The 23,748-nt window shown below is 44.3% G+C and overlaps 1 protein-coding gene and 2 long non-coding RNA genes across 4 annotated transcripts in view; 2 read left to right on the top strand and 1 right to left on the bottom strand.

Moving 5' to 3' along the window:
* The window catches only part of AGR3 (anterior gradient 3, protein disulphide isomerase family member), a 36,695-nt gene extending 22,987 nt beyond the window's left edge, over window positions 1–13,708 (top strand). The window contains exons 1-8 of one of the 2 annotated variants that reach the window (XM_083406989.1): window positions 2,939–3,037; window positions 5,131–5,266; window positions 6,049–6,112; window positions 7,713–7,765; window positions 8,699–8,775; window positions 8,881–8,944; window positions 10,456–10,539; window positions 12,121–13,708. In XM_083406989.1, the coding sequence (XP_083263115.1) occupies window positions 5,164–5,266; window positions 6,049–6,112; window positions 7,713–7,765; window positions 8,699–8,775; window positions 8,881–8,944; window positions 10,456–10,539; window positions 12,121–12,170 (495 nt within the window). In that variant the 5' untranslated portion in view covers window positions 2,939–3,037; window positions 5,131–5,163 and the 3' untranslated portion in view covers window positions 12,171–13,708. Of the gene's footprint in view, window positions 1–2,938; window positions 3,038–5,130; window positions 5,267–6,048; window positions 6,113–7,712; window positions 7,766–8,698; window positions 8,776–8,880; window positions 8,945–10,455; window positions 10,540–12,120 lie in introns of those variants that run through there. The other variant, XM_083406988.1, reaches the window with a different exon arrangement.
* LOC310661223 lies at window positions 398–8,302 on the bottom strand. Its single transcript, XR_014503842.1, has 3 exons — window positions 8,074–8,302; window positions 7,738–7,869; window positions 398–503 (listed from the first exon to the last, which is right to left on the bottom strand). It is a non-coding gene; the product is annotated as an uncharacterized lncRNA (long non-coding RNA).
* A 2,304-nt stretch (window positions 13,709–16,012) lies between the features above and the next one.
* Window positions 16,013–23,748, top strand: part of LOC310660661 — a 197,679-nt gene continuing 189,943 nt past the window's right edge. Inside the window, exon 1 of the long non-coding RNA XR_014503587.1 lies at window positions 16,013–16,240. This is a non-coding gene — a long non-coding RNA (uncharacterized lncRNA). The remainder of the gene's footprint in view (window positions 16,241–23,748) is intronic.

Here is a 23,748-nt window from a genome sequence, read left to right on the forward strand (position 1 = left end):
AATGCTGCTGCCAATTTAGTAAGGATTTCCTCCACCCCTTGATCTAGCACCAATTTTTAAAAGGTATTAAAGAGTGCAGTACCAAGGACTGGAAACTGCAGCATTACATTTGAAACCCCCCTTTAGTCTGATAGGGAACCACTGATAAGCACTCTTGAGTATTTTACAACAAGCTATGAATCCATGTGATGCTCATCTAGCCCACACTGAATCCGTTCTGCTTACCAAAATGTAATGGGGATCTTTGTCAAATGCTTTGCTCGAATCCAACTTTTAAAGCAACATGTATGATCAGCCTTATGGTTCAACCAGAGCATAAATACCAGAATCTTTCTTGGACTGGTTTCTGATGTTAATGATATGAGCAAATACAGGAAACAACAGTGGGCTTCCTTTCCTGTGTTCATGCTAGATGGTTAAAATAATAATAATCAGAAAATACTTCCTTGCAGTCCAGAACTCTCAAACTCTTCTGAGTACCCAACAAGTCCATTTCCTCCAAGCTGCATTTAAATGATTATTAAAACAACGAATCAAACAGTGCCATTTTAAAAAATGCACAAGAAGAATATTTGCAATCATATTTTTTTGCAGCTCTCCAAAAACACTGTTGGAATTATTTCAATATTTGCATGGTGCTTTTGTTCCAGCAGATGGCGCTTGCAGCATAAATAATGAATTCATCTACTTTCACTGCCCCGCATTGAAGCTAAACAATAAAATAATTTAATCTTGCCATAGTTGTTCAGGAAAGTTATCTAGTTTAGCAGTGTGGAAGAGACGCTTCATTCTAAATACTCCCAACAGGTGCAATCAGAGATGGAAAGACTAGCACAACAACAGTGGCTCTAAAAAGACTTCTTCTTCATTAAAGGGACTCATAGCAAAATATTGGCATCTCTGCTGTGGTTAACATAGATAAAATGCATTTCAACTTCTTCAGACTGGGAAAGCGGTGGCAAGATGGGGTCCTCATGCGTGGGGTTGTCTGGGGCCAGTGCTGCAGAAAATTGCCTCCCATACACAATCACCTTCTCACAGTCCATGGTATCATCTCTCAAATATGGACAATCAGCTATTCAATCTTAAATTCTATGGGTTTTGCTCTAAGAACTGCAAGAGGAAATATTTATGCAGGAGTTCACGCAGTGTTAAGATTCTATTATTCGTCTTTATTATTCATCTTTATCTGCCTGAAAGAACCCTTTTACTGAGCTCTTCTGATCCTGATGTCAAGACTGAGCTGTGGGCTGTCTGAAGGGAGCCAGGAGCAAAGCATCAGGAGCTCTGAGGCCAGCAAATACTGGACAGAAGAATGCATCAAGAGGGCAAGCCAGGGGTCAGGATAGAGAAGCAAGTCAGATTCACAAGCGCCAGCTGATGCAGAATGTGGCAGCCAGATTACTGGCCAGCTTTTGTTAAAAGATCTGAACCAGCTGCCCATCCACTGCTAAGCGAAGTTCAAGGTCGTCATACTCATTTTCAAAGCCCTGAACAATGTGGGTCCAGAGTACCTTAGGATCACCTAAGCCCTTACATCTAAGATCAGCCACTAAAATAATCTGGAGCAGCATCAGTTGTTGTCTCCAGTGTTGGCAAGTCTCATCTGTCAACAAGAAACCTTCCTCTTAGCCGCATTGATCCTGTCCTGTGGAATGCTCTGCTAATACAGATTCAGTGAGTGCCTTCTGTTTCAACCTCTAAATACCTGCTGAAAACTTTCTTATGCCACCAGGTTTATGCAGGTGATTAAGAAAAAATGATTAGTTGATGGTCTTTCATTTTAAATTTTTGTGTGCTTTTAGTATATATAATTTTGGAAACCACTCTGATATATATTTTTTTTAAAAAATGATACAGCAGTATATAAATATTTCATAAATTTTTGGGTTGAAATAAACGACAGACGAGTGACAAGTGTCATATGGGAGGCATCTCTCGAGCATGTCTCAGAGAGTCCCTTTTATTGAGTATTACAGCATTGCCACATATGTGCTTGTTGCTGATTGGTTAACATACTAAACATACTATCAGCTCTTTCAACTGCTCCTCATAAGGCTCGGTTACCAGCAATAACTAACTACACATCAGTGCTCAGGAACAGAAGGATTCACAATGGTCAGCTGGAACAGGAAGGCTTCTTATACTCTTTCCTGTCCAGGAAGAGCCAATAGGCAGCCTGGGTAGGCGGAGTCAGTCTACTTCTGTGGCAAAGCTGGCACCTGTAATTCAAAGGTTCACCACCTGGGAGAGCTGCCCACATATCCAGGATTTCCTGACACCTAATCGGTGACCCAATTGTCAGTGTATTCCAAGCAACAAAAAGGGGCAAAGATAACATAGGTGTGTAACCAAAGTAAACAACCCTCTGTTGAAAGCACAATGAACTCAGCAGAACTGCATTAGAAAACACAATTAAAACCCTTGCCCTCCTTACTCATCCATAGCTCAATCATTATTCTGTGAAAGGTGAGGACTTTGGGTCCCCTCCCCTTCTCTGTTAAACTTTTTTTTTTTTTTTACCTTGATTTCTTAATTACATTTTTTCTGCACAAAGGGTAACTGTTGTATCTTCCTATTAGTTTCATCCCTAATCTCAGAGTCCTAGTGAACTCAGCCATTCATTGGAAACAATAGCACCTCCAGTTCCAACTTTCATTGCTGGTTTCTTATTTCACTGAACTGGAGCCAGGCTGTAGCCATTTGGGAGGAAAAGCCACAGATGCACACAAAAACGCTACTTTCCCCCCGTTCCAATGCAATGACACCTGATACAAGCAAAGATGGGGAGGGAAATCTGAGCATTCAATATGCCAGGATGAGAACTTGCAGAGAAGTTTAGGGAAAGGAGGGAGGGAGGAGGGAGGGATGGGACAGGGCCAGGCATTGCTATCCCTTTTTCAAGGAACTATACTGCTGTAAAATCTGGATGAAGGGACCGGGCAGGTCAGCTGTTCTCAGATCTATAAATCACACCCACTTTAAAACATTTGCTTCCTTGGCAAGGAACTTTCGCCGGCGCAACTGATCGGCTCCGGTGAGCAAAAATCCAGAGTTTTTAACATCTTTTAATTGCAAATTTACTTTAAACAAAAGAAGCAAATAAACCGGGGCAGGAAGAAGTTACACACGGTCTACCCATTTTCTGTGAAATCTCTTGGCTGTAATACCAGTATTTGAAGTAGATTTCACAGTGTTGTAAAAACTTGCTGACAATGGGATTGTGTTTATCCAGGGTGGGGTCAAAGGTTTCCAATAGCAGCAGTTATGACTTATATTAAGGAAGAAGGCGGGAGATTTTCCCAATGAGAAAAATGTTTCATTTTTAAAAGAAAATTATATTTTAATAAAGTTTAGCGGCTAGTGATTTGTGTGTCTTTGAAGAATCTTGTCTGCCATGGTTGGCGCGAGCTTTGTCTTTGCAAATTGGAAATGGTTTCTCAACAATATCTTATTAATTTCTTTAATTAATAAGATAAGAAATTTCTTTAATTTCTTATTTAAACAGGTGTGCTTAGTGCTTGCTGTTACTAACCTCTGCATCTGACAGCGATAATATTGATTGTTTAAGGTCTCCTTTTATCCGTAATAATTTACTATGTAGAGAATTTGGAGCTAACCTTTTTGTCCTCAGGAGAGATTTCTTGGCTGAGAACAAATGGAAGAAAAGCCATTCCATACAACTGGTGTCAATGGCGCAATCCTATGCATGTCTACTCAGAAGTATGTCCAATTCAGCTCAATAGAACTTACTCCCAGTTAAGAGTGTATAGGATTACAGCTTAATGCTGCAATCCTATACCAATTTGTCTGGGAATAAATGCTTTGGAGACTTACTTCGGAGTAAATATGTATAAATTGCATCGGTTCTCTTAAATGAAGTCTTTTGCTGTGAAGGTAAAATACTTATACCATGAAATCCTAATTTGTCTACAAAAGCAATTACTTTTACAATTTCAGAATTTCTGGAGAATGAAGCAGCCACAGCACAATCTTGTGACAACTTCTCAGTAGACATTTATGACTACGATCTGTTGTGACCCTTGCAAAGTGCATTTGAGAGAATTTGCCAATATTAGCAGAATTCAGGTTGCAATTTTAGGTCCACCTTTCCCTGGGTAAGCCCCACTGAACTCAAGGGAGACCAACTTCTGAGATTACAAGATTGTGCCGCGACCAGCCATGTTTACAAATGGCCCATTTTGTCCAGGTCTTGTTAAAAAAGAAAAGAAAGAACAGCGGAGATTAGTTGCTCAATGAAATTTGCAATTGTTTCTTTACGGAACCATATATGGAACCACTTAATTTAACATGAAATGGGCTGGTGCAATGAAAGGAAACATTCCCTTGAATATTCAGCAAGAAGGTCAACCAAGTTCCTATGGGTTTATTATTATTATTATTATTATTATTATTATTATTATTATTATTAACATTAACACTGCCTAGTATTGGGCAAGCCTAGCATTTGAATTTCTGGTTAGATGTGGGAGAAAATTGAATTCAAATCACAGCTATCGTCAGAAGATTTGTGGCATTTTTGGTGCCTAGCATCATAGAATTGTGGAGTTGAGGGGACCACAAGGATCGTGTAGTCCAACCCTCTACAATGAAAGAATCTTTTGCCCCAACATGGGGCTCGAACCCACAACCCTGAGATTAAGAGTCTCACATTCTACTGTCTGAGCCAAACTGAGCCATTTCAGTTCTATTAAACATTTCATGTTCCATAAAACAAGAGTGAGGGGGTTGCACTAAATTACTACTTTTTAAAAAAATGCAAAATTACCCTTCGAAAAGTCAAACGTTTCCCTACAAAATGAGATTTTTGAATATCAGACAAGTATACATTTCCTGGTCACCGTCTGCTCATAAGAGTCAGAGGGATTGTTCTTAGTGATAATTGTGTTAATGGGCAAAAATTAAAATGAACCTGAAATCACTATTAATCATTCAGCGTAATCTGCCTGTCTTTTTTCATTAATACGTGGGTTTGGTTTCAGTAGTTTGTGAAAGGAAATTCGTATCTCTTTCTTAGAATAAAAAAAGTATCTTATCAGAACACATACAAGCACAGCTTCTCAGGAAGATACCAGGTTAAAACATTGACTTTCTCTTCCATTTATCAAGGTCTATCTTGAAGAGGGTTGAAAGAAGACAAAGATGCACTCAGCGCTGGGCTTATCTTTCATGCTAATTGCTGTTTCCTCCAATTTTGCAATGGCAATCAAAAAGGAAAAAAGAGTTCCCCAGACACTCTCCAGAGGTACTGTAGTGTCACTCTGTTCTTTGGATTCCTGCACGATCTTGATTACTTTTTAAAGTTCATTCAAAACAAGTAGGTGTTTAACGAGGTATGGAAATTTTTAAAGACAAGGAAATTATTATTATTTAAATAACCACTGGATCAGGAAGGTGGTTTGAAAGATGAACATCATTGCTTGCTGGTTCTAGCCTGAAAGTATCACATCATCCAGACTCTAACCTAATAATAATAATAAATAATAATAATAATAATAATAATAATAATAATAATAATAATGTATTACTTATACCCCACCCAACTGGCTGGGTTTCCCCAGCCACTCTGGGCGGCTCCCAACAGAATATTAAAAACATGATAAAACATCAAACATTAAAAACTTCCCGAAACAGGGCTCCCTTCAGATGTTTTCTAAAAGTCAGGTAGTTGTTTATTTCCTTGACATCTGGTGGGAGGGCATTCCACAGGGTGGGCGCCACCACCGAGAAGGCCCTAGAAGAATGTGGCTTCTCCTTGAATATGGTGGTGGGCTGGTTTTTCAAATGGTGTGAAAACACTGTCCCACAAGCTCTCACCTAAATATATGTGCGCCTGGTATGTGCCCAAATTGTCATGAGAAAAGTGGAGCCTAATAACAGAGAGGATAACGTACAAACTACTGATCAGCCTCTATAAAAAGACGGAAAGGATGGACATTTGCAATTTTCATTGTTGGCTTAGATTACTTTGAAAAATATATTGGATGACTGAATGGACAGTGATCTACCTTGAATCTGTTGTTCCAGGATGGGGAGATGATATAACTTGGGTACAGACTTATGAAGAAGGGCTCTACCAGGCAAAACAAAGGTAAGATTCCATCCCTAAAGCTGTTTAGGAGAAGGAATTTTGCTCTAACAAAACATCCCTTCCAGGCTGACAGTGTAAGAACTATGCATATACAGTAGTATCTTGGGTTAAGTACTTAATTTGTTCTGGAGGTCTGTTCTTAACCTGAAACTGTTCTTAACCTGAAGCACCACTTTAGCTAATGGGGCCTCCCGCTGCCACTGCACCGCCAGAGCACGATTTCTGTTCTCATCCTGAAGCAAAGTTCTTAACCCGAGGTACTATTTCTTGGTTAGCGGAGTCTGTAACCTGAAGCGTCTGTAACCCGATGTACCCCTGTATCTCCGACAACTCAAGGATGGGGAAGCAGTTTCCATTCAATGGAAGCTGATTCTCCCTCCCAGTACTGCACTCTGAAGCAGCCGCATGCTGCTCCTTTCAATTTCCAAAAGCAGCAGCAAGGGAAAACTTGCTCCGTGTGGCTCCTTTCCATTTCCATCCGGGGTGGAAAGGAGCAACGTGGGGAGACTTGCAAAGCTTAGGGCTGGCAACACCCTTTGAGCTGTGCTTCCCAAGCTTGGGAACCCCGCACAAGGGATTTTGGCAGGTGGGCGGGATAATCCACCTGTCAACTGTGCGGCATCATGATGACATCGTGTGAATGACAGGTGTGTTGCCCCGCCCATGATTCAAAGTTGGCCCATGGGGTGGGGTCACAGTCAAAAAGGCTCCCTACCCTTGCTTGTTAGGTGTAGTGCCATGAGTAAAATTTCCCCCAGTTATCTAATGGAACTTACAGGTTGATATAGGGGTAAGTAATCTTTCACATAATTCATTTCCAAATTGTTATGGGCTTTACGTTTGAGGTAGGAATCTTGAGATGAAATATGGAAGAAGGTATCAGACATTCAAATATGGTTCTTATAGTTGCTCTACAGGTTTCATGTTTCACCCGCGCCTGTCAGGAAGGGGAATCCTACAGGGGACGGGGTAAACAAACCTACACTGCTTACTGTATTTTTCGCTCTATAAGATGCACTTTTCCCCCTCCAAAAATTAAGGGAAATGTGTGTGCATCCTATGGAGCAAATGCAGGCTCCTTGGCTTCAGCGATAGCAATGTAAAGCCTCCGAAGCGCAAAGGAAGCGGTCCCTCCATGCTCCGGAGGTGGCTATCCCTGAAGCCTTTGGAGCACAACGGGACTTCGCACTGCGCTCCAAAGGCTTCGGGTTCCTTTTGCTGAAGCCGGGAGAGCAAGACTCTCCTGGCTACAGCAGAGAGGGAGAGCTGCACAGCACCCCTTCAGTGAAGCGGGAGGAGAAATGGAAGGGGCTCCGTTTCTCCTGCCGCTTCGCTGAAGGGGGGCTGAGCAGAGAGGGGGAGATTTTTTTTTCTTGTTCTCCCCCTCTAAAACAAGGTGTGTCCTATGGTCGGGTATGTCCTATAGAGGGAAAAATATGGTACTTTTCTTGTCCCTTTGCAGAGGATTTCTCTGAGCCTGTTGAATGTACTTTGTGATTGTTACTTAATTCATTGCCACAACATTTGCCCATCATCCCATTTATGATAGAAAAATGTATCTGCATTTAACCTAATATGTTTTTTTATCTCCTTGGAAAAGTAATAAGCCACTGATGGTCATTCACCATTTGGAAGATTGTCCGTATTGTCAAGGTAAATCACGCATGTTTGATTTGAAGCGACAATTTCTTGTATCTCTCTGCAAACATAAATGATTCTACTGTGTGATGCACTTCAGGTGGCTGCTTGCATATTCCCTGCAAAAAGGAAACAGGATACACATTTGACTCTAATTTAAGGTTACCAGATTTTTTTCAACGAATTCGGGGACATTTTTCAACTTCACTAGGAATGATGGGATTTTGTATTGGGACTGATTTGTAAATCAGAGGACTGTCCCCAGGAAACGGGGACATCTGGTAACCGTACTCTAATTCAAATAGAAATACAACATCCCTTACCTTGGTGGAAAAGACTTTGACTGGGGTGCCAGTTCTGTCTTCTGTTGTGAAGAGGAAGATGGGGTCATGGAAGATATGACCACAATGGATGGTTCTATTTTGTATTGTTCTATGTCATAGTCTTGTTGTAGAACAACAACATGCAGAGTTCAGTGGAGCTGGGAGACTAGCCAACCAGAAGAGTCTCTGAGGTGCACTTGCCTGGAGGTCAGGCAAGTCAGCATCCAAAATCAGGTCCAGTCCTAGGATTGGGCAAACAGCAATCTATGTGGTCAGATGGTCCAGGGGTCAGGGAATCTGATGATCATGGGGTCAAGACGAGCAGGAAGCATCAAGGTAGGACCAGGAGCTACAAGAGTTGTTGCCAGCATCTGACTGCTGCTGTAATCTCTGCTTGAGAAGGCTGAATCCAGCTGGTTCTCATCAGTGCCTTCTTCTCCTCTGTGTCCTTGAAGGCTGATCAGCTGCAGGTAGAGTGACTGCCTTCTCCCCTTTCAGGCTGCTGTTCAGCAGGCACAACTGACTCCTGGCCCACAACATTCTAATAAAGAGGAATGCTTGCCTTCTCTCTTTGCATTTGTTGTATTTTGCACTTGGAATGACGAACTTCCTTTGCTCTCTCCAGCACTAAAGAAGGTTTTCGTGGACAACCAAGAAATTCAAGAGATGTGCCAGAACAACTTCATCATGCTCAATCTGATGGTGCGCACATGTAATGCACAGATTAAACTTTTTTTAGTTACAATGCCTGATTTAGTGCTAAAGGTTAAGATGGTGTGCATTCTTTTCTTTTTTTTTTTCTGCCAGCATGAAACAACAGACAAGAACATGTCACCTGATGGACAATATGTGCCTCGAATCATGTTTGTAGGTATGTGTTGGATGTGACTATGACCCTAAAATGGAACCTCATCTCAATGAAGCATGAGGATTTCCAGCAGCTGGTTGACACTGCAGGAGAGTCCATGGGTGGTGAAGGGAAAGTGAAATTCGCCTGCTCCTAGCAGTAATGTAAACTTAAAATAAATACATGCCTAACATTGCAGCAGCAGATCTCTACAATACATTGCAAAGGTGGTCAACTACAGAATGCACATTTAACACAACAAAGTTAACAAAAAAAAAAGATTATCTGAAGGATTTCAAAAGAAAACATAATCAAAGGGATACAAAATACTCATCTAAAAGAGCATAATTAACAAGAGAATACAGTAGTATCATAAGCATAGTACATATCTGCTGTTGTTGCTGCCAATCTTGCCAATGGTGGTTTGTTTAACAACAACAACAATTATTTTATTTATACCCCGCCCATCTGACTGGGTTTCTCCAGCCACTCTGGGTGGCTCCTAACAGAATATTAATAATAATAATTTAAAAAGTGATAAAGCATCAAACATTAAAAACTTCCCTAAACAGGCCTGCCTTCAGAAGTCTTCTAAAAGTCAGATAGCTATTTATTTCTTTGACATCTCATGGGAGGGCGTTCCACAGAGCGGGTGCCACCACCGAGAAGGCCCTTTGCAATGAACAGGGTAGTGATACAATGACTACTGCAATCAACACAAGATAATATCACCAAGGCAACTATCTGTAAACAAACACTAAACATTCATAAAAATGGCAAAGGTAGTTTCTTTCCCAAACAAGTTTTATCTTAAACAATACCAAACACAGTAAATAAAGAGTCCACTTGTGATATACCAGTGGTTCAGTGCTCAGACGTTCCGGTAATCCGATGTTTCGTCGCTAAAGAGCTTAGTCGTCGAGCTTTGTAGTAAATAATATACAAAAGAAGACAGTATGTAAATGACTTAAAGCAGGTAAATCTGTCTCCATCTGCATGTAGCCATTGGGAGGAGCTTAGAAAGAGGACGCTGTCCTTCAATTTGTTAAACCTCCTGATGGTTTGTGGCAGGTGGCGGCGGTGGAAGCTCAGGCTCGATGACCTGGGTCTTCAACTAAGAGACAGCCAAGATAGATTCCTACCCACATCCCAACCGTCCATCACTGTTGTGCAATGGGTTGGTTCACACTTAATGCTAAACTATTGTTCGGTGCTATAGGATCAAGATTTTACACACATGCTCTCTCATTCCTCTGCTTCCATCTCCTTCGAGTGCTGTACTAATTAATTAGTAATGTCCAGGTGTTCAAAAAGCCATAGTTTGCCATCACATCCAAACCAGCAAACTATGGTTTGTCCTTGCCCTGAGAACCATAACCGGAATCAGACTCTAGACTGAGCCATATTAAAATTAATTTCATTACAGACAACTGAGTAACATCCCTCAAAAATCTTAATTCCTACCTCTTAGCATGAAATAAGAGTAAGATGCTGTTATATCAGGGATGACTACGATATTTTGTTTGCTTTTCCAGATCCTTCACTTACGGTAAGGGCTGATATCACTGGAAGATACTCTAATCGACTCTATACTTATGAGCCTCAAGACCTGCCAGTCTGTGAGTTGATCCCTCAAACAAGCTTATGTTTGTGCTGCCCATACAGGGAGTGCTCAGGTGAACCCCTCCAGGAGATTACAAAATACCCAGAGTGATAAGCAGGTCTGCACTTTCTGCTTACTGCTGTGCCAAAAATTTACCTCTTGCACTTTAAAAAAACAAAAAACAAAAAAAACCTATTAATTAATGAGAAAAGAAATGGCTTTCAAAAATTATCAAAGTGGGAAGAAAATGTTACAGAAACTCTCACAGGTTGGGTGCAGGTTTTTTTGTCTTGCTCACCTTACTTTTGAAGAAACCAAGGGGTGTTTAAGAGGTTCCTTTTTTCACCTTACATATCATCCCAGCAGTGGTCTGCACTCCGCAGCCTTCCTGGACATGTGTATTAAAGCAATAAATTCTAGAATTTTGAGGACAGCTGACAGCACAGCACAATGCCTGTATGCTTTACTGGCCCCATGCCCTGATGTCTGCATGTTTAGTGCAGCATCCCAAAAGGGAGCTTTTATATACTTACATGCACAGGTTGCCGTTTCAGATGTGCTGAGCATATGGACATTGGCCGGGGGAGGGGGCGCGCAGTGCACTGCTATCCTTGTGCTGGTGGCATATATATACAGTAGAACCTCTACTTACGACCGCCTCTACTTGGGTCCAGTCCAAGTTGTGACTGCGGCAAACCCAGAAGTAAATGCTGGTTTTGCCGCGATTCGCGCATGTGCAGAAGCAGCCATTTGCACACGTGTAGAAGTGGCTGCCGCCGTCTGCACATGCGCAGAAGTGTGCTGCCACCGAATGCACCTGCACACAATGGCGCTTCTACCAGCGACCCAGATCAACTTACGGATGGACCTCCGGAACTGATTACGTCCGTAAGTAGAGGTTCCACTGTATATATATTCGAACTGCTAGGTTGGCAGAAGCTGGGACAGAGCAACGGGAGCTCACCCCATCAAGCAGATTCCAACCGCTGACCTTCCAATCTGAGAGAGGGGTTTTCCCCCCAAGAAAAATAGGCACCAGTATGCACCATGCCTCCACCTTCCCCTCTGCCTCCATTGCTTGTCCCCTCCACCCACTCAATCCCTCCCCCTGCACCTTTGCCGCTGCCACTTCCCACAGCTACAGGCATGGCCTCTCGGAGCCACACAGTTGCTGAAGAGCCTTCCAAGGAAAGCTCCTGACAATTGTGAAAAGGTCGCACCACCATTTTACTATTGTGTGTCAGCCAAGATCCAGATATGGGGAGCCAAGCCCATATCTCCCCTTCCCCGCACTGGCCCCTTCTGCTGCCTTCATACTTATATGGAGCTGGGGACAGGGAGAACAAACAGAGGTCTGTTGGGCCCAGGCAGAGATTAATTGGTATGTGGCTGAATTGCACCTGCACTTGACTGGATGGAGCTCAAAGCATTTCTGGGTTCTTTTGTTTTGCTCTCCATGTGCAAGAAGATCCCAGCTGTTGCTTCCAAAGGTCAGGGGTGGGGTGGGGAAAACAGCAAGATTTTTGGTAGTTTCTTTTCTCTATTTTTAACCGTGATCATCATTCACGTCACTATCTTTTTCTCTCCTTTTTTTCAGTAATAGAGAACATGAAGAAAGCATTGCGTCTTGTTCAGACTGAACTATAAGTGCAGCAGTGAGATCATCGCACCCCAGGGAAGCAATGTGAATCAAGAAGTGTCTATCTGACCCATCTCTCTTTTCCCTCTCTGGAATTTTATTCCCAACCTGCCGTTATCCCATTCCAGGCCTATCTTGCCTCTTCCAAGGGTGGTGGTAGTAGTAGTAGTAGTAGTAGTAGTAGTAGTAGGCTCCATCTGCAGTATCATGCCACTTTAAGTAGTCATGGCTTCCCCCAAAGAATCCTGGGAAATGTAGTCTGTTAAGGGTGCTGAGAGTTGCTATTCCCCCTACAAAGCTATAGTTCTCAGAGTGGCTTAACAGTATCCCTCTTTCCACAGAATTCTAGCAATCGTAGCTCTTTGAGGTGGGGATAGGTGGCCTCCTAACAACTCCTAGCAAAGTTAATCAACTACAGTTCCCAGGATTCTTTGGGGGAAGCCATGACTGTTCAAAGGGGCATGATGATGCTTTCAAAGTATGGAGCAGTTGTGGCCATGGATGCAGTATCAAACCTCAGTTAGTGAGAATGAAGGCACAGTTTTACCTCAGGATCCTTCCCTTCCTGGAACTTTATATCACAAAGCCCCACCCCCACAGAGTCTCATTCCACAGTTCGAGAATCTGCAGTTGGAGGAAAGCATACATAGCAATGCTTATATTTGTGAAAATAAAATACAAAGTATGTTAGGATGGGGAAAACTGCTTTGCAGAAATGTGTACAGTAGGGGAAGTTATGCACAAGCATGCATCTGTTAGGATCAATTAGCATGAAAATGCTGGTGAATTTTATATACGTGGAAGTGTGGAGAACTGAATTTAAGATTACAGAAGATCGGAGAAATGGAAATTGACAGATTCACCCGTCCTGAAAGCCACTAGCTGGCAATGTCATATAATACCCATGCAAACATATCAGCACAAATAGTTTTCCCATAGCCTTCAACCTAGGGTGTAAAATGCTCTGTTTCAGCGCATCCCAATCATACAAGATGCACAGATGAGCATCAGTCCATGCTGGATTAATAGAAACTAGTGCAGACCAGTGCAGGCTCTGCAATCTAAATAGCTAGGAGCTGCTTCTAGCATAGGCGTGCTGGAGATGAAAAGGTATTTCTCTTTTCCAGTGATGCTTCTTGTATTCCTGGTTACCTGGATGAGAATCTCCTGCTGCATTTCTTGTGTCCATTAATTTACAGTAGTTAGCTCCCAGTCTTTATAACGCTGTGTAGAAATAGGCTTTTGTGCAGAGTTATCTTGAAGATGTCATTGCAATCTGCATTTGCTAAGATAGTGTGAATGAGCGAAAGATCAATTTCTTGCAACGCAGTCCTAGGAAAGTTTATTCAGAAATCATTTCCACTGATTTCAGTGGGATTGACTTCTTAATAGGTGGCTTAAGAGCACAGCTTTAGTTGTTCTGCAAAGGAATTGGTTGTGTTATCTGCACAAATAATTGGTTATGTTATCTGCACAAATTACTCCAAATTATTTGAATTTTGTATGGAAACACCCCCCCCCCAATAAAATAATAAACTGCTGACAAATCTTTCAGACCTTTCTGTGGTGTCGGTTTGTTTAATGATTTCTGCCTCTCGTTTCCAACTACAGTTCAAAGCACCTTTCATCAAATCTGAAACTGCAAATCTTGGGGGGGGGGGTGGCAGGCAAGGGAGGGGGCACTGGGCATGCTGTGACCCACCTGAAAGTGACCCAAGGCTGTTTGAGAAACACTGGCACAGAGGATGTGCAGTCCCCATCAGTGCCACAGGTGGGCACTATACTCACATGGATGTTTCTCCAAGCAGAAGAAGAAGAAGAGTTTGGATTTGATATCCCACCTTTCACTCCCTTTAAGGAGTCTCAAAGCGGCTAACATTCTCCTTTCCCTTCCTCCCCCACAACAAACACTCTGTGAGGTGAGTGGGGCTGAGAGACTTCAAAGAAGTATGACTGGCCCAAGGTCACCCAGCAGCTGCATGTGGAGGAGCGGAGACGCGAACCTGGTTCCCCAGATTATGAGACTACCGCTCTTAACCACTACACCACACAAGCTCTCTGCTCCAGACCTTTTAAGCACAACTGTTCTACTTGTTAAACCACATTCCCACTCCGAAGCCCTTCCATCTACTCTTATTCAGTAACATCTAAATCCTTTTCTCCACTTCCACATTACCACCTAGTTGTTCTGTGACCAAGTGGCCATTCTAAACCTCTCCGTTCGCCCTCAAGCACCAACAGTGACTGCATCCATCTAAAGCAGACGATGGGGCTCTTATGAAGGTATCTTCTCAATTCTGCGTTCTGAAGCACACAGTGGGAGCCAGAGAAACAAGAGTAAGGAAAGAAGCAGACATGTCAATAGCACAGGTCAATGTGAATATAATGGGGAAAGATGTAAACAAGACAGGCAGGGCACCTACTCAGAGGGTGCTTAAGCAGCAGTGTGTTTCTTTGGAGATTCTCATCTTCCTAGAATAGATGTGAAAAATCAGGAGCAATGTTTTTCTTCTTTTTCAAACTGCATCCACACAGAGAGGCCGTCTCAATCACTCATCACTCTGGCTCATTGCACCCACTGCCCTTTTGTCCTGTGATGTGGGAAGAGAGTTCCTACTGTTCTTTGATCACATTTAAAGTTTGTCCCTTGTAGACTGACTTGATGGCACTTCTACCCTTTTGTGGAATTGCTGTAGAATAAGAATTAGAATTATCAACTGAAACTTGCAACAAAAGGTGGGTTGACTATGGCATCCTCTAGTTCTCGTCCGTCCCTCCGTTCTGCCCTGCCCCATAACCATTAGTCAGGATCCTATAGCCACTCATTTGCCTGTTCCATTGGGGGGGAGCACGCATCTCTTCCATTTACAGTGGTACCTCGGGTTAAGAACGTAATTCGTTCTGGAGGTCCGTTCTTAACCTGAAACTGTTCTTAACCTGAAGCACCACTTTAGCTAATGTGGTCTCTTGCTGCCACTGCGCCGCCGGAGCACGATTTCTGTTCTCATCCTGAAGCAAAGTTCTTAGCCTGAAGCACTATTTCTGGGTTAGCGGAGTCTGTAACCTGAAGCGTATGTAACCTGAAGTGTATGTAACCTGAGGTACCACTGTATATTTTTTTCTAAAGCGTTTTTGTACTTTTGCAAAACTTATTCCATGCCTGTTAAACACTGATGGTGCTATTTTGTGTATTTTGTGTTTTCTATTTTACAATACTCATTTTACATCCTTAAGATATCAATGACTTCCCTTCTTCTCTTTCCATGGTTCATTTTACATATCATAAATCCCTGCATATTTTACAAAAACGATACCATTCAGTATTCCAGTATTGCATCCATCAAAACTTGTTTACATTGTTGAATTTACCTTAATACTGCCAGTGTTTTCTTGATGGTGCTGTTTTGGCTCGCGCCCTGAATATCAGGAATGGAGGTAGCAAGTGGGACTTGTTGCAACAAAATGCAGCAGCGTCGAACATTCCTAATCACAGAACCACAGAACTGTAGACTTGGAAGGGACCACGATGATCATCTAGTTCAGTGCAGGACTTTTTTGCCCGATGTGGGGCTCAAACCCACAACCCCGAGATTAAGAATCTCCTGCTCTACCAATTCAGCTGCCCTATTCCAGCCAACCACCCATGTCCTCTTTCAAGAGCCTCTCTTTTCATTTCCCCTTCCTCCTGGTTTCCCATTCGCCCATCCAACAATCAGCTGGGCATGCTTACAGCATGCATAGCGCCCTCAACAAACTAGTTTCCAGGATTCTCCATGACTGTTAAAATGGTATAAGAGTGCTGTTAATGTACAGTGCAGTTGTGACCTAAAGGAAATACAGTGGTACCTCGGGTTAAGTACTTAATTCGTTCCGGAGGTCCGTACTTAACCTGAAACTGTTCTTAACCTGAAGCACCACTTTAGCTAATGGGGCCTCCTGCTGCTGCCTTGCTGCCGGAGCACGATTTCTGTTCTCATCCTGAAGCAAAGTTCTTAACCTGAAGCACTATTTCTGGGTCAGCGGAGTCTGTAACTTGAAACGTATGTAACCTGAAGCGTATGTAACCTGAGGTACCACTGTACATAGTCATAAAGGTAAAGGTACCCCTGCCCATGCGGGCCAGTCGTGTCCGACTCTAGGGTTGTGCACCCATCTCACTTAAGAGGCCGGGGGCCAGCGCTGTCCGGAGACACTTCCGTGTCATGTGGCCAGCGTGACGAAGCTGCTCTGGCGAGCCAGACCAGCGCAGCACACGGAAACGTCGTTTACCTTCCCGCTATAAAGCGGTACCTATTTATCTACTTGCACTTAGGGGTGCTTTCGAACAGCTAGGTGGGCAGGAACTGGGACCAAAAGACGGGAGCTCACCCCGCCGCGGGGATTCGAACCGCCGACCATACGATTGGCAAGTCCTAGGCACTGAGGTTTTACCCACAGCGCCACCCGCGTCCCTGTACATAGTCATAAAGCCTGTTTTTCTGTGCATTCTCAAAATGCACATGGAGTCTCCTGCAGTACAACAGGCTGCCTGCTTCAGACAGGTTCCTTCCATGAGTTGTAAGGTAGTAGGAATGGCAATGGGAGGGAGGGCAGAGTTCGCACGCTAGTCCCTGTTCCACCCACTGCATGCTTCCTTTACACTTTCTCTGTAACTCCTGCAGAGGGCTGTGGTAAATGCCTACAAAAGGACACGCCGAGTTTTCCTTCCACGACTTGTTTCAGACTGAAAATGATGTGTGCAGAACGGGGTGTGGGATAAGCCTTGATACGATTCCCAAGCAAATTTGCGCGCACCGCGTTCTTTCCTCCTCTTATCGGCAGCCAGTAATCTGAACAGGAAGCAAACAAACTCCTCCAGCTTCAGAACTGCACACGGATGGGGATGCAGAAAGTCGAAAACTGACGGAACAGGTCCTTAGCCTGTATCCGTCTCCTACCAGGTGGGTGGTGGCTCCCCTCAGCAGATGGCAGGTCCATAAATATATGGGGCTGAACATTTCACTCTGTACAAATATTTGCTGTGAGCTGTAACAAAAGAGGGAGAAAATGTTTGCCATGGAGACCAAAGGCTTTGGAACACCTCAGCATTTAGGTGACAGAATAAGCATGAACTGGATGAATGAGCTCTGGGGCTGATTTACGTTTCATTGTTTTATGTGTTACACCTCCTTGTAAGCTGCTAAAAAGGGCCTGTGAAGAGGAAAATTCCAAATGCTGATGTGTCTTAACCTGAGGACCAGTCAGATCCAGAAACACAGCTCTCCTTTATTTGGTTGTAGCAAGTCGCTGTGTTCCTTCACACATAAATTCTGAACGCTAACTCTGACTGCCTACATACAATACAATTAAAGCACATTTCTCCCCTCTCCCCAAGAATCCTGAGGAATCTAGTTTACTCCTCAGACACCTACAGTTCCTAGCACTCTTAAACTTAAGTTCCCAGGATTCTTGAGATGAAGGCTTTAACTGTATGGTGTGTACGCCGTCTCTATTTAAAATCCTTCAAGCCCAATCCTAGCTCTATTTACTTGATGGGGGTATTTGGGTTGCCCCCACCCCCATAATAGGACTTTAGCCTGAGACAATCATCATAACAGAAGACTTACAGCAGATGACTTAGGGATTCTGAATGCTGCTTTTCTCCCAAGGAGGTTCCGGGGGATTGCATAAATATCTGTAATTCCCAAGTAATTCCACTTTAGACATCATGCTATTTAAAGGCCAGGGCTCAAAGAGTTATGTTAAGTTTGCCCCTGGATCTGTTAAGTTTGCCCCTGGATCTGGATCTATTACAGGATCTGTAATAATAATAATAATAATAATAATAATAATAATAATAATAATAATAATAATAATAATGCAGATCAGAGACACATGCACACCCACAGAGTCACATATTGCAAACTGCTTCCGTAAAATTCCTTCAAAAGAGGTTTGCCAACAGCATGGAGAGTTCATTTTCAAGAAACACAAGCCCACATTCCCTTTGAGCCAGCCCAGCCAGTTGTACAGCTGTTTGAATCCTGTCATAGGATTATTTGCAAGGGGGCATATGTCCTACATTATAGAGGACTGTCCTTTGTTTGAGACGTCTGTCTGTGATTGGTTGAAAGAAAGGAGAGCAGAGGCCTTGAAGTTGTCCGTCAGCCCTTACCACCCAGTAAGCACACAAGTCTCTTGGTCCCTAATATGGTGAGATGCATTGCATTTCTATTTAAATCACAGTAATTATTTCCAAATTTTCACATACCAGATTTATGTAAATCCTTTTCTCTTCTTTTTGGAGAGACATAACTGGCCTTCCTATGTATTACAGCAGTAGGTTCATAAGCCTGTTTAGGAATGGGGAAATCTATGTATTTTACAGCATTTTAAAACTTTGAGGCCGAGTACACTATCCGCTTAAAACAAGTGGCTTTCTTTTAGGAAAACTACAAGTGGAGGCTCACCCTGCAGGTGAGTACAGACAGGAAGCCTGGTGAGTGATGCCCTTGCTTCCGGTGGTGGTGAGAAGCTGGTGGTGGACTGGAAAAGCTGCTCCTCTTTGTCCATCCTCAGCAGCAAAGCAAGCAAGGCAGGAGGGGAGATGGGGACACAAAGAGAGGTGGCCGACAGGGTCAGCAGACTGGCAGGTGAGAGGCCCAGCCAGGTTCTGCTGCTCCGCTTGACAGCAATATAAGGCAGTAAAGAGACTCTGAATCTCCTGGACCTTATGCAAAATGTCCAGGCTTGCAAACGTATTCCAGACTTGGAAGCGGATTTTTTTTCTTCAAGAAGATAACTCCAGAGTGAGCTCTAACTTGTGATTTATTTGTTGTTGTTGGTGGTGGTGGTTGTTATTTATGTACTGCCCTATACAGGGATGCGGGTGGCACTGTGGGTTAAACCACAGAGCCTAGGACTTGCCAATCAGAAGGTCAGTGGTTCGAATCCCCACGACGGGGTGAGCTCCCGTTGCTCGGTCCCTGCTCCTGCCAACCTAGCAGTTCGAAAGCACGTCAAAGTACAAGTAGATAAATAGGTACCACTCCAGCGGGAAGGTAAACGGCATTTCCATGTGCTGCTCTGGTTCGCCAGAAGTGGCTTAGTCATGCTGGCCACAGGACCTGGAAGCTGTACACCGGCTCCCTTGGCCAATAAAGTGAGATGAGCACTGCAACCCCAGAGTCGGTCACGACTGGACCTAACGGTCCAGGAGTCCCTTTACCTTTACCGCCCTATACCTGGAGGTTTCAGGGCGGTTCACAGAACAAAATCAAAATATAGATTAGATTTCCAGAAGAGACTTTTACAGTGTGTGAAAGCTCAAATAGAAGGTGGAAATTAACTGGAAACATCAGGGAAGTGGAGTAAATGGCAGCATTACAGTGCTTCCTATTAGAATGAAGAATGAGAACCAATCTTCTCTTGGTCTGAGAATGGTATGTTCTAGGGGCTTCATTTCTCATGCCTCTTCTAGGTAAATCCAATATAATGGTTAATTAAACTCCTTTCTTTTCCAGCAAGGCTTGACTGTAACTGCTGTTTGTGTTTCATTTCCCTCACTCATGGCTGCTTTTCTTTTCTTAAGATGTAGTTTGTGTTGTGGCCCCCTTTTTTTTAGTATTTTATTGATATATGGGCTGTGGTTTTTTTTGTGGAGAAACTTTATTGTTTTACTGGTGCTTATTTTATTTTTTATTTTTTATAAATGCATCGCCCCTAGTCATTTTCGTTTTGGAGGTGAAAATCTGGGGACTAGTGTGCATAAAGCTAATTCAACAAAAGGAAATCTCCAGGATGTGTGTTCCTCTAAGAATGAATCAGCAAGCGGGCTGAGTGCATAAATGACCTCACAGCATGCTCTACCAAATTATGAAAATACAAAGGCATTATCAACACCATTGTGAAATAAAGAATTCACATAGGTGCAAAACTGGGGGCAATTACATGCTACAAAAATCCTTGAAAGAGTGCTATGAGACAGGTAACGGCCCTTATAACTCAATGAAGAAGCCAAGCCTGCTCCAAAGGATTGGAGGGGATGGGGACCCAGAACAGATTTAGGAAGCACACATGGGGACGAGGGGGGAGGGAAGAGTCTCATTGCATAAAGGAAGTCATCCTGTTTATGCAAGATGCCACTTAATTATAATCCATGGGGGAATGTGAACCACACTTCGCTTTTCCTGTGCCTATAAAGCGCTGGTGCAATAAGTTTTCGACTTTTGTGTGTGTCAGGTGGCAGAGGAACCAACCCCCACAGCAGGATGAGACAAGGGAAAGTTCTTACCGTCTGCTTTTTATTCAACGTTTACAGAGAGAGGCTTGGGAATGCAGCCTCTTGGAATAATGGCGTTGCCCCGAGCAGGCCCCAGAGGGGGGGCCATATGGGCCACTTGGCACGGTCCTCCGAATCCAAAGGGGGCCTCGGTCAGCATATTTATCTATATTTTCCATTTTGTCTTTATATGCAGATACGGTTCAAGCCTTGAAATAAAATTACCGTATTTTTTGCTCCATAGGACGCACTTTTTCCCCTTCAAAAATGAAGGGGAAATGTGTGTGCATCCTATGGAGCGAAGACGCCATAGCCCCACGACCCTCCCGGCTGGAGAGGTGACACGCAGCTATGGTAGGAACCTCTATAGCCGCCCGTCACCTCTCCAGCCGGGAGAGCGCGCGCGGGGCTAAAGCAGCCCCCCGCGACCCTCTCCCGGCTGGAGAGGTGATGCGCAGCTATGGCAGGAACCTCTATAGCCACCCGTCACCTCTCCAGCCGGGAGAGCGCGCGCGGGGCTAAAGAAGCACCCCGCGACCCTCTCCCGGCTGGAGAGGTGACGCGCAGCTATGGCAGGAGCCTCTTTAGCTGCGTGCCACCTCTTCAGCTGGAAGAGCCTGTGTGGGGCTAAAGAAGCCATAGCCCCGCGACCCTCTCCCAGCTGGAGAAGTGACGTGCGACTATGGCAGCAGCCTCTCCGCTGCGCCTTTCCACTGCTCTCTGACCTGCTCTTTGGGGCTTGTGGTGGGCTTCCCCCCGCCAGCCCCATAGAGCAGGTTGAAAGGAACCTGAAGCCTGGAGAGCAAGAGGGTTCGGTGTGCACTGACCCCTCTCGCTCTCCAGGCTTCCAAGGTATCCGCCTGAACGCACCTTAAACAGCAACTTGTTTTAGAGCGGGAAAACAAGAGAGGGAAAATTCTCCCTCTCTGCGCAGCACCTCCTGCCGCTTCGCTGAAGGGGCGCTGGGCAGAGAGGGGGAGATTTTTTTTTTTCTTGTTCTCCCCCCTCTAAAACAAGGTGCGTCCTATTGTCCGGTGCGTCCTATGGTGCGAAAAATACAGTATTTGTCAGCATAACTTTTGTGAAAATTATTTATATACTTACTTATTTATAAGACTTCAGTTATCCCCAGGGTAAAAAAAGGGGGGGGCACATTATATACCTGGCCAGGCTCTGCAAGGCCCTGGCCCCAAGTGGCGCTCCATCCCCTTTTCTCCCACTTCTTCATTCGTCACCTTCTCCCTTACAGATGGCGCTGAGAACCCTTTGCTTCTGAGCCCTTTGCTCTCCTACTTTCAAGGCTCGCCGGGTTCTGGGAGAGGGGAAAATCTGGAATACTTTCTAATGACACTGTTTCCGCCAGCTGTTGCCATCCTGTTGCTTCTTCTTCCTCCTCCTCCTCTCCCATTATTTCCCAGCTTTCCCCCTCATCTTCCTCTGAGCTGTGATCTCCCTCAAACCGCTGTTGTAATTTTGAACTGTCTTCCTCTTCTCTGGAAGGGTCAGGCTGGGGAGGTGGGTCTCCACCATTGCTCCTCTGCCCAGTCCCTGACACTGTGCTTTCTAGGCAGAGGTTCACGTGGTTTTCCTTCCTCCCTCTGGTGGTCATTTGAGGAAGAGTATGGAGCAGTGGTGCTCTTGATAACATTCTAGATGCCCACACTGGCTGCAAACATATGCTATGGCAATTTCCCTCATAAATTTTGCATTCCTATATTGGCAGCAAAGAGCAGTAGCACATTTGGAGGAACATAGGAATGTGCCTTAAACCATGCCCTCAAACCATTTGCCCATTGAGCTCAATACTGCCTACACTGGCTGGCAGCAGTTCTCCAAGGTTTCAGACAGGACTCCCAGGAATACCTGGAGATGCCGGGGATTAAACCCAGAACCTTCTGCAAGCACAGCAGATGCTCCACACGGAGCTACAGTCCTTTCCAAAAATCTGTTTATCTAATTGTGGTTTCAAACTGTTGAATTTCAAGCTGAATTTAAGTCAGTGGCCTGTCATGCCCTGAGGGGGGGAAATGACCTGTGAAAATGCTTAGATTCGATTAGCTTAGTCCTGTCAACTTTCATTTTTAGAATTAAATTACAAATTGATTGTGCTTAAGAATGTACAACACCGCACCCACTGAGATCTTGAGCTCATTTGTCAAACCAGTCTTACTGTAGTTTTAACCTACATTGCCAGACCATTCTTGATGTTGCCTTTTTAAAAGTTTTTTTTATCTCTTCTGGTACTGCTTGGAAAAGAGCGAGGCACCATCAGGGTGCACAATAAATGCTTTCTAAATCTCTGTGGGCAACAGATGAAGCATATAGAGACTCTGAGGAGGAATATGGTCAGTTGTTCAACTTGCAGATCCACAATTTAACCCACAAGGCTGGCCCTACCATTGGACAGTTGTCATAGGTGGTGGATGCTGGGTGTGTGTGGGGGGAATAGTCCTAGCTCTCTTTGATGGATGAAGAACTTGAGCTTACAGCACCAGTTCTGCCCAAGTCTTCAATTTTCAGATTAGATCAGTACACAAAGCATATCCCAGGTTACCAGAATGCACAGCTACGTGAGAGGTTAAATGCATGGGTAAGCATAAGCTAGGATGTTGATCCAGCAAGCAACACACACTTCCTTTCGAAGAGTGGGGCAGGCACACCTTTGGCATGACAAGCGGCTGGAGTCCTGAGATTGGGTGAGCCATTGAGCAAATCTTCAGGTGGACTGGACTTGTGCTGGTGCTGGCATCTCCATGGTGAGAGATAACAGCTGGATCAGCATCACACTTTCTGCTAGCCACCTCCTGGTGGTGATGGGGGGCTCCTGAGTGAGGGGGAGGGAGAAGGATAAAAGAATCCTCTGTTAACCCACTTGGATCATCACTGGGGGCCAGGTCTCTATCGCTCAAGCCACTGGGCCCTTCTGTTCATGTCTATGACTGTGATGGCCTGGGACTCGGGCTTGGACTTGGAACCAGAGGAGACTCACTCCGCATCGGATCCTTTGCCTCAGGCATCATCTGAACCATGTCTGGGGCCTGATCCTGAAGAGTCCCAGTCTGCACAGGTTCCCCTACAACAAACACCAGCTGGGCCGAGTCAGGGGCCTGAGCCTGTCCTGGCTCCAGATGCAGGGATTACCTCATTGCCCTCTGCTGGGCAATCACTTACAGCTGCTCCACTACTGGTTTGAACAGGGGAGGCTGAGGCAGCCCCTGGGTCTAGTAACCCAACGATGTCTCCTGAGCTGCAGAGACTGAGAGAAGGAGAGAGAAGGAGGAGTGCTTGCCTTTGGGCGAAACAGGGAGCTGAGTGGCCAGGGGATC

Source organism: Podarcis tiliguerta (assembly GCF_965153285.1).
Source record: "Podarcis tiliguerta genome assembly, chromosome: 12".
NCBI lineage: Eukaryota > Metazoa > Chordata > Lepidosauria > Squamata > Lacertidae > Podarcis > Podarcis tiliguerta.